A 12603-nucleotide genomic window follows, 5' to 3' on the forward strand; every position below is an offset into this window, starting at 1 on the left:
ACGACTAGATTGACGAATCCAATCCAGCAACGTAAAAACCATTATGATGTATTCAAAAGGTACTTAAATACAAAATACAGTACGTAGCGGCCCCCTTTTATGAATATCTATCGTTAAATTTAAATAATTACAATTATTTAGCAGTGGCGCTAGTGAGCACGTTGATGGGCTCTTAAGGCACGGTATGTATAAGTTTATGGTCTACGAAAGGTGCTAGTGCTGCACTCTGGCGGCAGAATATTGCAGTAATACTCCCTATTATCGTTATGGAAGGTAGAGGTAAAGAATATAATCTCAATGTACCATGTTGTGTCCGTCTAAAAACTTTAAATAGGCGCTACAATACCTAGAATTATGGAAGGTAGAGGTAAGGAATACAATCTCCATAGGCATAACTGTTGCAAAAGTGTCCAACTGTCAGGTATAAATAATAGTTCCCAATCTCTCCAGAGTAGCGCTAGAGTAGCTAAGCACGTAGACGTAATGACAAAGTGAAGTGCGCTGTCTATTTATTTGAATTTTTTGTTTCAAGTATTCTAGGTATTGTAGCGCCACCTATGGGGTCATCCATTAATTACATCGCACGTTTAGGGGGAGGGAGGGGGTCAAGAAAATGTGACAATTTGTGACAAGGGGGAGGGGGGAGTCACAAACATTGTGACGTCACTTTAACTTCACCAGTATTTATAAAAATAAAAATATTCGCTGTACAGTTAAATAACGACTTGTTAGAACGATAATCGTTTTATGCGATTTTCTTTCCTAGTCGGTTTTGTGTTATAATTACTAATATTTCTTTTGTCCAAAATAGTTTGATCAAATATTAATAGTAACATATTAGATTCGCCGATTTTGTTGAAAAAAAAATGCGAAACTGTGACGTCACACCAGGGGGGGAGGGGTTTGTCAAATGTGACCAAGTGTGACAAGGAGAGGGGGGGAGGGGTCAAAAAACCTAGAAATTCGTGTGATGTAATTAATGGATGACCCCTATTTAAAGTTTTTGAAGGACACTTTTTGGTACATGGAGATTCTATTCCTTACCTCTATCTTCCATAGTTATAGTATTGTTTAAAATGCGACTGTTTTGTTTTAGAAGGTGAACGTGAGAAAATAATCCTTGGCCGTCATATAATTTCCTTGGAAAGGCTCAAAAACAAAAAAAAAACGACTAGTTTCCCCGGTGACCATCAAGACCGCTGCTTTAGGCTGTGGTGCAGAAAGTCCGACAATCGGATAGATGTCATCACAACTTAAGTTGTCATATATCGATGTATTTTTTTGTTTTTTGGCCTGATATAATATATCAGACCAAAAAACAAAAAAATCATATTAAAATCATATTATTGTAATCATATTACATATTATGTAATATGATTACAATTTACATTAATTGCAACTGTGAAGTAAAATCGGATCTGCCAAAGATTCACGTTTTAGGTAGGTATATTAAAAGCAATAAATAGTATACACCTAACTTCATTGTTTTTATCATGAAGATTTTTAATTACTTTTATTAATTGTTATCAAGATAATCTGGAAATTAAAACACGCGCTAATATATAGGTGAACTAAACATAAATAATGCTTAAAAAATTTCAAAAGATAATAATCACACTTACAGGATAGGTTATTTGGTAACCACACTATTATTAAATCTAAATTACCAACCTGAGGTCCCATTGAATAAAAATCATATAGGTATGTAAAATAGATATTATATGCGACAAGCCCACGTTTTGTGTTATTAAATTCATATTATATACAAGTGTCACAGTTAGTTCAACAAGCTCCGGCCGATACATAAATTTGTATAGACATTTTTTCTGCCTATTGTGTGTTTTTGGAATCAAGCTCTTTTGATCCTAATACATAAATATATACAGGAGTAAAAATATCTGTAATTTGATAATAACTGGTTTGTTACCTATTATTTTGAAATAACTGTAAAATATAGAAATCATTATCTCTTAGGGCAAAAGATGCCTGTGATTTTGATTAATATCTAATATATTTTTTCTATTTGAGAAATGCTAATTTAAAAACTTCATTCCAACAAAAACAAACATACAAAAAGAATTTCCGTCGCTGGGATTCGAATCTAGAACCACTATACTATCTGCAGGCGCAAAACTATCTGGCCGGTCAGGTCTTTCACTCTTGGTTGGTCTTAACAAGGGTAAAGGAGATAGCATTATGATCTCAGTGGCCAGTTAGTTTTACGGCAAGTATAGCTAGAACTGGAGTACAACCAAACCCCGCCAGTATGGAAAGTAGAGGCAAGGAACAGAACCTCCATATACCAAAAAATGTCCGACAAAAAACCATAAATAGGTAGCACTACAATACTTTTATACTACGTCGGTGGCAAACAAGCATACGGCCCGCCTGATGGTAAGCAGTTTCCGTAGCCTATGTACGCCTGCGACTCCAGAGGAGTTACATGCGCGTTGCCGACCCTAACCCCCCCCCCCCCCCCCCCCTCGTTGAGCTCTGGCAACCTTACTCACCGGCAGGAACACAACACTATGAGTAGGGTCTAGTGTTATTTGGCTGCTGTTTTCTTGAAGGTGGAAGTACTTCCCCAGTTGGCTTCTCCAGTTGGCAGTTGGTTGGTGGTTACCTAGAATACTTGAGAAAAAAATATAATCATAGACAGCGTGTTTCACTCCGTCAATAACGCCTAGGTTCTTAGCTACTCTAGCGCGCTACTCTGCAGAGAATAGGGTTTTTTTCCAATTTTTTGAAACGCTTGTATTACGTTCTTTATTAACTAAAAGTTGCCCTAAAATTCAACTTTTATACTAAAAACGGCTTTAAATATGTTAAATTAACAAAATATATTTTGACAGATGCTTTCGCGCCCAAAACGCTCTTTGAAAATTGTGTGACGTCACAGTTTACGGTTTGACACATAACTACATACACACGTAGAAGATACGAACTGTCAACTGACATTTGACAGTTGTGACGTCATCAGAATCTTCAATGGCGTTTCGAGTTTGGTCACATGACATGTGCGAAAAGATATTTTAAATTAAATATTTACAAAAATATGGTCATTACAGGTCCCCTAAAAGTATTTGAACATGTTCTTATATAAATAATCCAAAAGAATTTATTGGGATACAATTCTGCCCTAAGATTTGTAAATGGAAACAACCCTATTGGAACTATTATTTATAGTTGGAAACTTTTGCAACAGTTCTGCCTAAGGAGATTCTGTTCCTTAACTCTACCTTCCATACCCGCCAGGCTACACCGGTTGTTAATTTTAGTTCTGAGACACAAAGAGAGTGCCACTAGTATAAAGGAAGTTTTGAAAGGGACAATTTTTTGTATGGAGTTAACGTTCTTGACGTGAGTATTGTATTATTTGATAGGAACCTGCTAAAAACCCACACATAAACATTTTTACGCACTATACACAACTTGCCCCCCACCTAAATGGCTACGGCTTGAGTGTCACAGACAACGTTTGGGGGGTTAACGGCCTTTTGGCCAATTGATCGTGTTCCGTTTCACGAAATATATTGTTCAACTGCTTAGGTCCAACGGCAGGTTGAGTGCAGTTGAGCCCTTTATGTACTGTCAGACTGTCACTTCGGTCTGACGGCCTAACGCGAGCACTAAAGTTCGCAAATTGCGGGCATGTTTCTCTGTCCCTCTAATTACGCCTTAATTAGAGTAAAAGAGATATTCATTGCAATATTACTGCGCATCTGTGACTAGCCTATTATTTTCTGCCTCTATGGCGTGCAATAGACATTAAAAAAAAGAATGAATGACAGCATGCGATGTTGCTTACGAGTTGCGTGACGTGAGAGTACTAGCTAGACGAACACGACGTGAACTATCGTATGACAGTTTTATCATTTGAAAAAAAAATGTATTAATATATTTATATCAAATAAAATATTTTTACATATTTAGTATAATACAGACAATAGTACAACAGAAGCAACGTTAAAATTAAGTAATAAATATTGTATATTTCGGCTCGAAACAGTGACAGTCACGTTTGTTTATTGGTTAACATCCGCCATTTTGTACTGTCGTTTGTTTAGTGACTGGATCCTTTCTTAGTGATGCTTTTTAGTTCTTCTGAGAATATATGTGATTTTTCAAGTGTAGTACAATGTTTTTGCTAGAAACGTTGCCTTTAAAGGTATTATATTGAATTGTGTGACTTGTCAATCTGACGTCGGTAAATCATCTACCTATGTGCCGGATGTGTCCTACAATCGGTTAGGGCGATTTTACGTGCCACCTTGAGTGGTGTACGTGTCCCGACACCTATGCTGCCAAGATTATGAGTGGCAACGGGAATCAGGTGCCGTTGGCGCCGAATCAACGTGGCCCCGGACCGTATCCTTTTTTATTTCATGTGTTATTGTTGCTTTATCAATATATTTACGTAATATATGCCACTTCAGCATCTGGCAGAGCCGCATTCGCGAATCTCTGTTTACTGTAAGTTAACTTCACGTAAACTTACCTAGTAATATACTATTAAGATCAGTGTTAAACTTTAGAAAGTAATTGTATTTTTGTCTGTTTAGTAGTGGTTATTCAATTAACAACAAGTGACTCGATTGTTAATGTTTTTATCCTGAACTGTAATGGCAACATGTCAACCCCATCTTAAAGCAAGAATAAATTTGTGTTGTTCTAGTTTATTGAGAAATCCAAATGTCTACTGACGAAATTATAAACAAACAGACTTAATGCAATTACTAGTTACTGATAATGGAAACTGATCACTTAGTTTACAGGACATTGCGAGTGCCATTTGCTGAATTGTGCGAATTATCAATGAATGTGTCTAGTATGTGATTTTAAATTTGCATTATTGGCCCAAAAAGGAACACAAGTAGTCTATACTACTGAAGTCAAAATATGAAACTACTCTTAACAATATTAGATGTATTGTTATTGTCTCATAAAATATTGTTATAATATGGGTACATTTTAAAGAATACTGACAATATGAAAGTAATGTACCCTAATTATAATGTTTTATTAACACCGAACTATAATGTTGCACATAACTAGTTAATATAGTGTACTATATAGTCATGTCTAATTATTATCATAATAATATATGTAGAGATATATACACAATCTGGTGGTGATGGCATTGCCTCCTATTGTAATGTGCTACAGTTGCAAACAAATAATTCATTTAAACAACACTTCAATGAGTGTAAGAGAGAATTATTTAGATAGTGCAACTTGGCTTAAACTTGGCACATATTTGTAATATTGATTGTTGTAGTAATAATAATAACAACAACAATAATAATTGGTCATGTGATGCGAAATAATGCACCCTCCCAACCTCTATTTACAGTGTAAACTATGTATACATAGCAACACTCAAGGGACCAGACGTTTTTTGATGCTACAGAGAGTTTTCATTATATAGAGAGAAATTAATACTAAATTAAATCAACTATAGCCAACAAATGTCGACATTATAGGAAGTGAATCATTATATCAAGTGAAATTATATGGAGTCTACACTGTATTTTAGGGCAGGTTACCCTTTCCATATAATTTTGTCAAATATTCCTAACAGGTGTGTTTTGGGCTTATGTCTGCTCCTGGGTTGCTTCATACTATGATACTGATGAACTAGCATTTTACTTTATAAACTGTATATAAAGTAAAATGCTATAATTTTATTTTGTAGGTTTGTAATTAAATTTTTACAAATGCATTTATTGACCCATATTACAGTTGATTGTCCTACTATATATTTATGACAATATTATGAATACCTTGGGTCATTGATTCAAAGTGATGGCAACATCGACCGTGACATGAAAAATAGAATAAATGCGGGATGGATGAAATGGCGACAGTTCTCTGGAACAACTTGCAATCCACAAATGCCCCTTAAACTTAAGGGGAAAATCTACAGGATGATTGTGAGACCTGTTGTAATGTATGGATCAGAATGCTGAGTGACGAAAGTGACGGATGAAAGAAGAGTGCACGCAGCGGAAATGAGAATATTGAGATGGATGTGTGGAGTTACGAGAAAGCATCGGATTAAGAATGAGTATATAAGAGGAAGTTTGAAAGTAGCACCAGTAGCGGAGAAGATAAGGAGTGGTAGGTTAGCGTGGTATGGGCATTTAATGAGGAGGGATGAATGCCATATAGGAAAAAGAATGTTAGGAATGAATGTTGATGGACGGAGAGCGGATGGTAGACCCAAAAAACGATGGATGGATTGTGTGAAGGAGGATATGAGAAAGAAAGGAGTGAGTGCTGAGGTGATGAAAGATAGAGGAGAATGGAAGAGAAGAACATGTTGTGCCGACCCCACATAACGTGGGATAAGGGCAGGAGGAAGAAGAAAATTATGAATATAAATAATATCAAGGCCTCATATACACATACACACCCACAACAACATAACATGTCATGGTATACAGTGAGTGAGTGTGACACAAATAAACATTTGAGCTAATTGATGATTCCGCATAATTACATTGGCAAGGTCTGAAAATGCTACAAAAAGCATAGATTGCCTCAGTTCTTTTACTTAAACTATTAATTTATTAAAAGAATACATTATATAATACATATTGAATTCTCATCATGAATCACACTTAGTATGCAACTGACTGCATCTTAATGTGCAACATAAATTTTTCCGAAGTATCCAGAATTCCTAATGTAAAGAATATTGTTCTTATTTAATTTAAACTTTTTTATCGTTATTGTCAAGTAAGATCCGTTAATATGATAATAATCATGGTAGCAACATATTAACTATTTATTATAGGTAATTGCTTATCCAACTCAAGTGGTTGTTTATTTCTGAGTTGGAGGCTAAAAGTGTTTATTGTTTATCCTACTTTACAAAGTATACTGTTGAAAAACAATAGCATTCTTGTTACTGACTGAAGTCATTATCAGAGATTTTTTGTGAATATAAAATACTTTATATACTCTGCTTTGTTTTGATGTGCTAATCTGCTAATAGATGGAGAACTAGCACCAAAAAATTATTACATGACCTAGGAGCCTATTTTTTGGGCATTTCATCTGTAGAGGCTAGAATATTATTATTCTTCTGAGCCACTGAGACAAATTGATCCACATTTCATTAGGCACGTCTACACTGGCCGGTTTGTGCGTGAGGAAATTGCCTGGCGCATATGCTCGCTCTGTGTGGACCCGCCTATTAATGAATACGCCTATAAATTAAGAATGAGCTAAAAGCCCTTAGATTTAGAAATGATGATACACACTTATATTGATTGTAAAACCCTTTGCAGGCCTGCTACTCTAGCTTCAACTGATAAACAGCTGCTAGGTGGACAGATCTAGTAATAAAGATAATATGGCACACTAACTAGAGGGGTTTTGCTTAGGTATCTATAAATTGTGTACTTGTTCTTGAACTATAATATTAGTGTTTAGCCATTTTTAATCCCATCTATAATGAAATTCATGAAACGAATTCCTCAATTTTGTCTAATTTTTGAGAGATTTTGTTATATCATTTAGTGACCAATTGCTTAAATCATTTGTTGTGTACAGTCAGAAAAAATATTAGCCTGGCGGGGATGCTAAGCCGATTCAGCTAAGCTCAGTACCTGTGTTGTTGTATGAAATAATATATCCACTGTTACCCATACATTGCTTACAATGTGTAGCATACATACTCATATTGTTCCATATGTCATGGTGGATTTTTTAAACCCTTAAAAGCATAGTGTAGGATGATGCCTACACAACAATAACATCTATTTTTATACATAATTAGATAAAATATACTTGTTCCTATAGGGACCGCGTTGGAGGGTCTGCCATCTTGTGGCCTGAATCGGAAACATAATATGTACATCGACACTTCACGCCAACGTCGAAGAAAGGGTCGACAACGCGCATCTGGAGTTGCAGGCGTTCATAGGCTACGGAGACTGCTTACCATCAGGCGGGCCGTATGCTTGTTTGCCACCGACATAGTATAAAAAACGCCAAAGCAAGTGCTGCCTTGTACAGTTCACATACTTTTTGTTATGCATTGTTAGGTCAGCCATTTTGTGGACTACATTCGATGCTAAAATCTTTTACTGAAAATTATATATTCACATAAATATGATTTAGCCTAAGAAACTTCTAACACTGATTTCGCAGTGAATATCTATGTTATAATATTTTTACCTTTTTTCCCAGAATCAGTACCACTTCCTCCTCTTTTCACCGGAGCTGCGCTAGACTGGTACCCCTTTCCACTAGTTAGTTAGTTTTTTAGGGCCTTTTCCGCAACTCGAAATCTATTGTGCCTATTTTTGCACTAGAGCCACATCAGAAATTGCAAATAATGTAAACAGACCAATTTACCTCCATTACTTCGTAATCTCGCACTTCTCTTCAGGACTTTCTTATTAACAGTTTATACTAACTTAAATCTTTTAGTACCTGGGCGACCGAGTTTTGCTCGAAAAACATTAAAAAAACTCAAAAATGCGCGTTTTCTCAGAGATAAGACCTAGCTTACTTAGAAACATACACTTAAATTTCATGTAAGTTTCAATGGAAATTTTTGCTTATATTTAATTTAACTTTCTTGGTTTTTGTGTTTTTAGCGAACAGACAGATAGACGCGGCGGGGCGACTTTGCTGTTTAATATGTTTAGATATAGAATTCGTTAAAGCTCTTCCTGCTTTCTTGTCTCAAAACCGTTCACATTTTTTTAATATCGGAATTAACAGCATGCCAAATATAATGAAACGTTAAGCGGAAATGATCAATATTAACATATTTCTTAGTAAACAATAAATAAATAAATAAAATACGAATATTATGGTTTATTAGGATATGGTTTATTAAGAGTAAAATGAAATTTCATGTATGAGAGATAAAAAAATTATACCATGTAAGGTATAATGTTTATTATACTTATTCGATGCAAAACAAATAGCAGATATGTTTTAAAAAAATGAAAAGAGAGGAAAAAGGGCGTAGCGTATCGTCAGTCACGTGATCGTGAACTTCCGTCTATCGTATAACAACCGGGTACGATTACTCTTTTGCCACGCGGCTACTGTCACGAGTCACTGGCTACTGTCAGAGAGGTTAGTGGTGTCGGATGCTTTGGCGCGGCGGGATGGCGATGGGGTGGCCACGGTTTCGGTTTTTCGTCCGCGCATCAAAGGTAATGGACCAGCGATGGTGCGTGGTCCTCTGTCCTGGTCCAGCGCTGGCCCATTGTGTAGAGGAGCCATTACATGAAATTTAAGTGAAATTTATTCGATAACATTTCTCTCATATTTTTTTTACATTATTTGCAATTCCTATTGAGCACTACTTGGAATTTACAACTACCCATACTTGGCACAATAGACCGCCATTTTGAACTCTCCGTCATCGCGTAAATCACGCTGCTAATCGAGCTGAAATTCTGTCAATCTATAGACAGTCTGCTACCGCGGGATAAGGTAATTCCATTCGGGCGGGGTGTTACGTGTATGTTCTGTATGAAATACTATTTCTTTATTCTGTGTCACTGGTAACAAGTGCGGAACCCACATAATTAGTTTCCCGAAAGCATTCTAGTATAAAATGTTTATTTCTATCTGGATATTGTTTACTATCAAGGTTTATTTTCGCCGCCCAGTAAGAACTCAACTTACTTCTCGTAACTAATTTTTTTTTCTCGTCTGATACAAGTGGTAAAAACTTATTGATAACTACTGGGAATAACCCATCAGTGAGGGCAGCTACAAGATCCAACCTAGCTGGCGACCACTAATATTTTTTTTATTCAATCACGCTATGTTTATGAACTGAAGTCTACATGTATGATGCTTTTGAAATAGTTGTATTAATTTATTGTTTTTTAGGGTTCCGTAGCCAAATGGCATAAAACGGAACCCTTATAGTTTCGTCATGTCCGTCGGTCTGTCTGTCTGTCTGTCTGTCCGAGGCTTTGCTCCGTGGTCGTTAGTGCTAGAAAGCTGTAATTTGGCATGGATATAATAAATCAATAAAGCCGACAAAGTCGTACAATAAAATCTAAAAATTTAATTTTTTTTAGGGTACCTCCCCTACACGTAAAGTGGGGGTGAATTTTTTTTTCGCTTCAACCTTAGAGTGTGAGGTATCGTTGGAAAGGTCTTTCAAAACTAATAGGGGTTTTCAAGAAACATTTTTTGATAAAGTGAATATATTCGGAGATAATCGCTCCGAAAGAAAAAAAATGTGTCCCCCCCTCTAACTTTTGAACCATAGGTCCAAAAAATATGAAAAAAATCGTGGAAGTAGAGCTTAAGAAAGACATTAAATGAAAACTATAGCGGACATGATCAGTTTAGCTGTTTTTGAGTTGTCGCAAAAAGTTTTCTCTTCATTTTAAAAAGACTTACTTTAATTAGGTACTGATTATGCAAATTTGCCTATTTGTTTAACTCGGGTGAAAGGTACCGTTTCATCCCTTGGTTAACAATTTACTATACTTTAAGCTCCAGTTTAGCTTATTGTGACGGAAGAGTAACTACGGAACCCTACACTGAGCGTGGCCCGACATGCTCTTGGCCGGTTTTATTATTAATAACAGAAAGGTTATACTTAGCAAGTTAACAGCTGCCACAACGACCGTTTCGTTCAACGCGTTTTGTATTTTAGGGCTCCTTACCTCAAAAGGAGAAAACGGAACCCTTATTGGATCACTTTGTCGTCCGTCTGTATGTCCGTCTGTCTGTCAAGACCCTTTATCGGGAACGCGTCGAGGTTTCCAGTTGAAATTAAAACCATTTACTCAGGTCTACACTCTGACAGTCCATCGAAGCTGTGAAAAAATCAGTCTTATAAGTTAACGTAAAAAAAAGAAACGGCCATTTATGCCGCACAAAACGTATATTTCGACACTCTCAAGGGAATCAAAATTTATAGGGTACTTCCCGTTGACCTAGAACTATTAAATATGGGAAGTTGTAATATCGTCTGACATTACAGTACAGAAAAAAATCTAAAAACCAGTAAATTGTAAAAAATAAAATAATCTTTAAAAACAAGTAAAACCAACTTCAAAAAGGATAAAATAAAATGCCATCCCGTTTTATATGCGCTAGAAACTGATACGTTTGAAGTCGGTGCCAAGCCAAATATTAAAAGCGTCAAAACGCCGTAAACCAGAATTCCAACCCTCCTGGTGTAGTAAGAACCAGTATTGTAACTATTACACTTGGCACCGATTTCAAACGTATCAGTTGCTAGCGCATATAAAACGGGATGATATCTTTTTTTATCCTTTTCAGTCAGTTTTTTTTTTTTTACAGATTCATTTCATTTTTCTATTTTTAGTTTTTCTTACGAGTCATCATTCTGCAAGACCCATTCCTCCTGTCTAAACTCTCATGTCACTGAACTTATCCCCTTTTTTAGTTTTTCGTTAAGAAGTCGTAACCGGTGGTCCATAGCAAAAACTGTTCTTTCACGCGAATAATCTATGTAAAATTGCATATAAGAAAGATTTCGTACACTTTTTGGCTAGGAATAACATTTAAAAAGATATCAAAGCGGGAAAGTTAATTAAAATAAATTTTATGTGTTTTCGTAAATAACTCGTAAACGGTGGCCAATAGCAAAAATCGTTGTTTAATGTAAATAATCTACACAAAAGTTTCTACAAAAAAGATTCAGTAAGGTCACCCAGGGCAATTGCAACCATGAGGCCAATGCAACAATTTACTCTAAAAATACAAGAAGTAATGAGCTAGCATCATCATCATCATCAGTCATTATAATTCTCATTATTACCCACTTCTTAAGAGTGCATTTGTCCCATAGTTGCAGCTGTCCCATAGTTGCAATTAACCCACAGTTGCATTTGCCCCGGCTGACCTTGCTCTTTTTGCATATTGAATATTGATCCTTATTGAGCCGCGCGATGGCGTGGCCGTGCCGTTACAGCCAATGAAACTGTTTTAGAGAAATGAAATACATATAACAATAGAATGAGTAAAATAAGCCATTTTTATCTTACTTTTTAATTTATTTACATGAATAATGACAAATAAGTTGGATCCCATTTAATGCCATAATAACGTTTGATGCTGTACATCTTTTTAGTATGAAGGGGGAGTTTTTTTGCGGTAACTAAAAAACGGCTAAACTGATATAGTTAGATATAGTTCGTCAGAGTTATCATTTACTGTCTGTCTTAAGCTCACTTTATTTTTTATTTTTTGGACCCATGCGTTAAAAGTTAGAGGGGGGAGACAATTTTTTTCGGCGCGATTATTTCCGAAAATATTCACCATATTATCAAAAAAACCGGTCAAGTTTCAATTTTCTCACGAAGGACTTTTGACCAGAAGTACACTATTAGCATAATTGTGTACAGCGCTATCTATGGGCAAATTGGCTAACTAATTAACGCGATCTGTATGTATGTTGGTTTTCCAGGGATAATTCTTTATCATGTGAACCGATTTCTCTAATTTTTGTTTTACTTATTTGAAAGGAAGTGTCTTTAGTGTATCTCATATATATTTCAACTTTAATAAACACCCGCAAATGGGATTAAATTGCAAATTAAATTATAAAATGATTTTTGTTATTTAAATAAAGGGGGG

General features: G+C 35.8%; 1 protein-coding gene across 1 annotated transcript in view; it reads left to right on the plus strand.

Moving 5' to 3' along the window:
- The first annotated feature begins 3834 nt into the window (after positions 1-3834).
- The window catches only part of LOC133515738 (eukaryotic translation initiation factor 4 gamma 3-like), a 65387-nt gene continuing 56618 nt past the window's right edge, over positions 3835-12603 (plus strand). The window contains exon 1 of the mRNA XM_061848311.1: positions 3835-4368. Within this exon, the coding sequence (XP_061704295.1) occupies positions 4313-4368 (56 nt within the window). The 5' untranslated portion in view covers positions 3835-4312. The remainder of the gene's footprint in view (positions 4369-12603) is intronic.

Source organism: Cydia pomonella, chromosome 1 (genome assembly GCF_033807575.1).
Source record: "Cydia pomonella isolate Wapato2018A chromosome 1, ilCydPomo1, whole genome shotgun sequence".
NCBI lineage: Eukaryota > Metazoa > Arthropoda > Insecta > Lepidoptera > Tortricidae > Cydia > Cydia pomonella.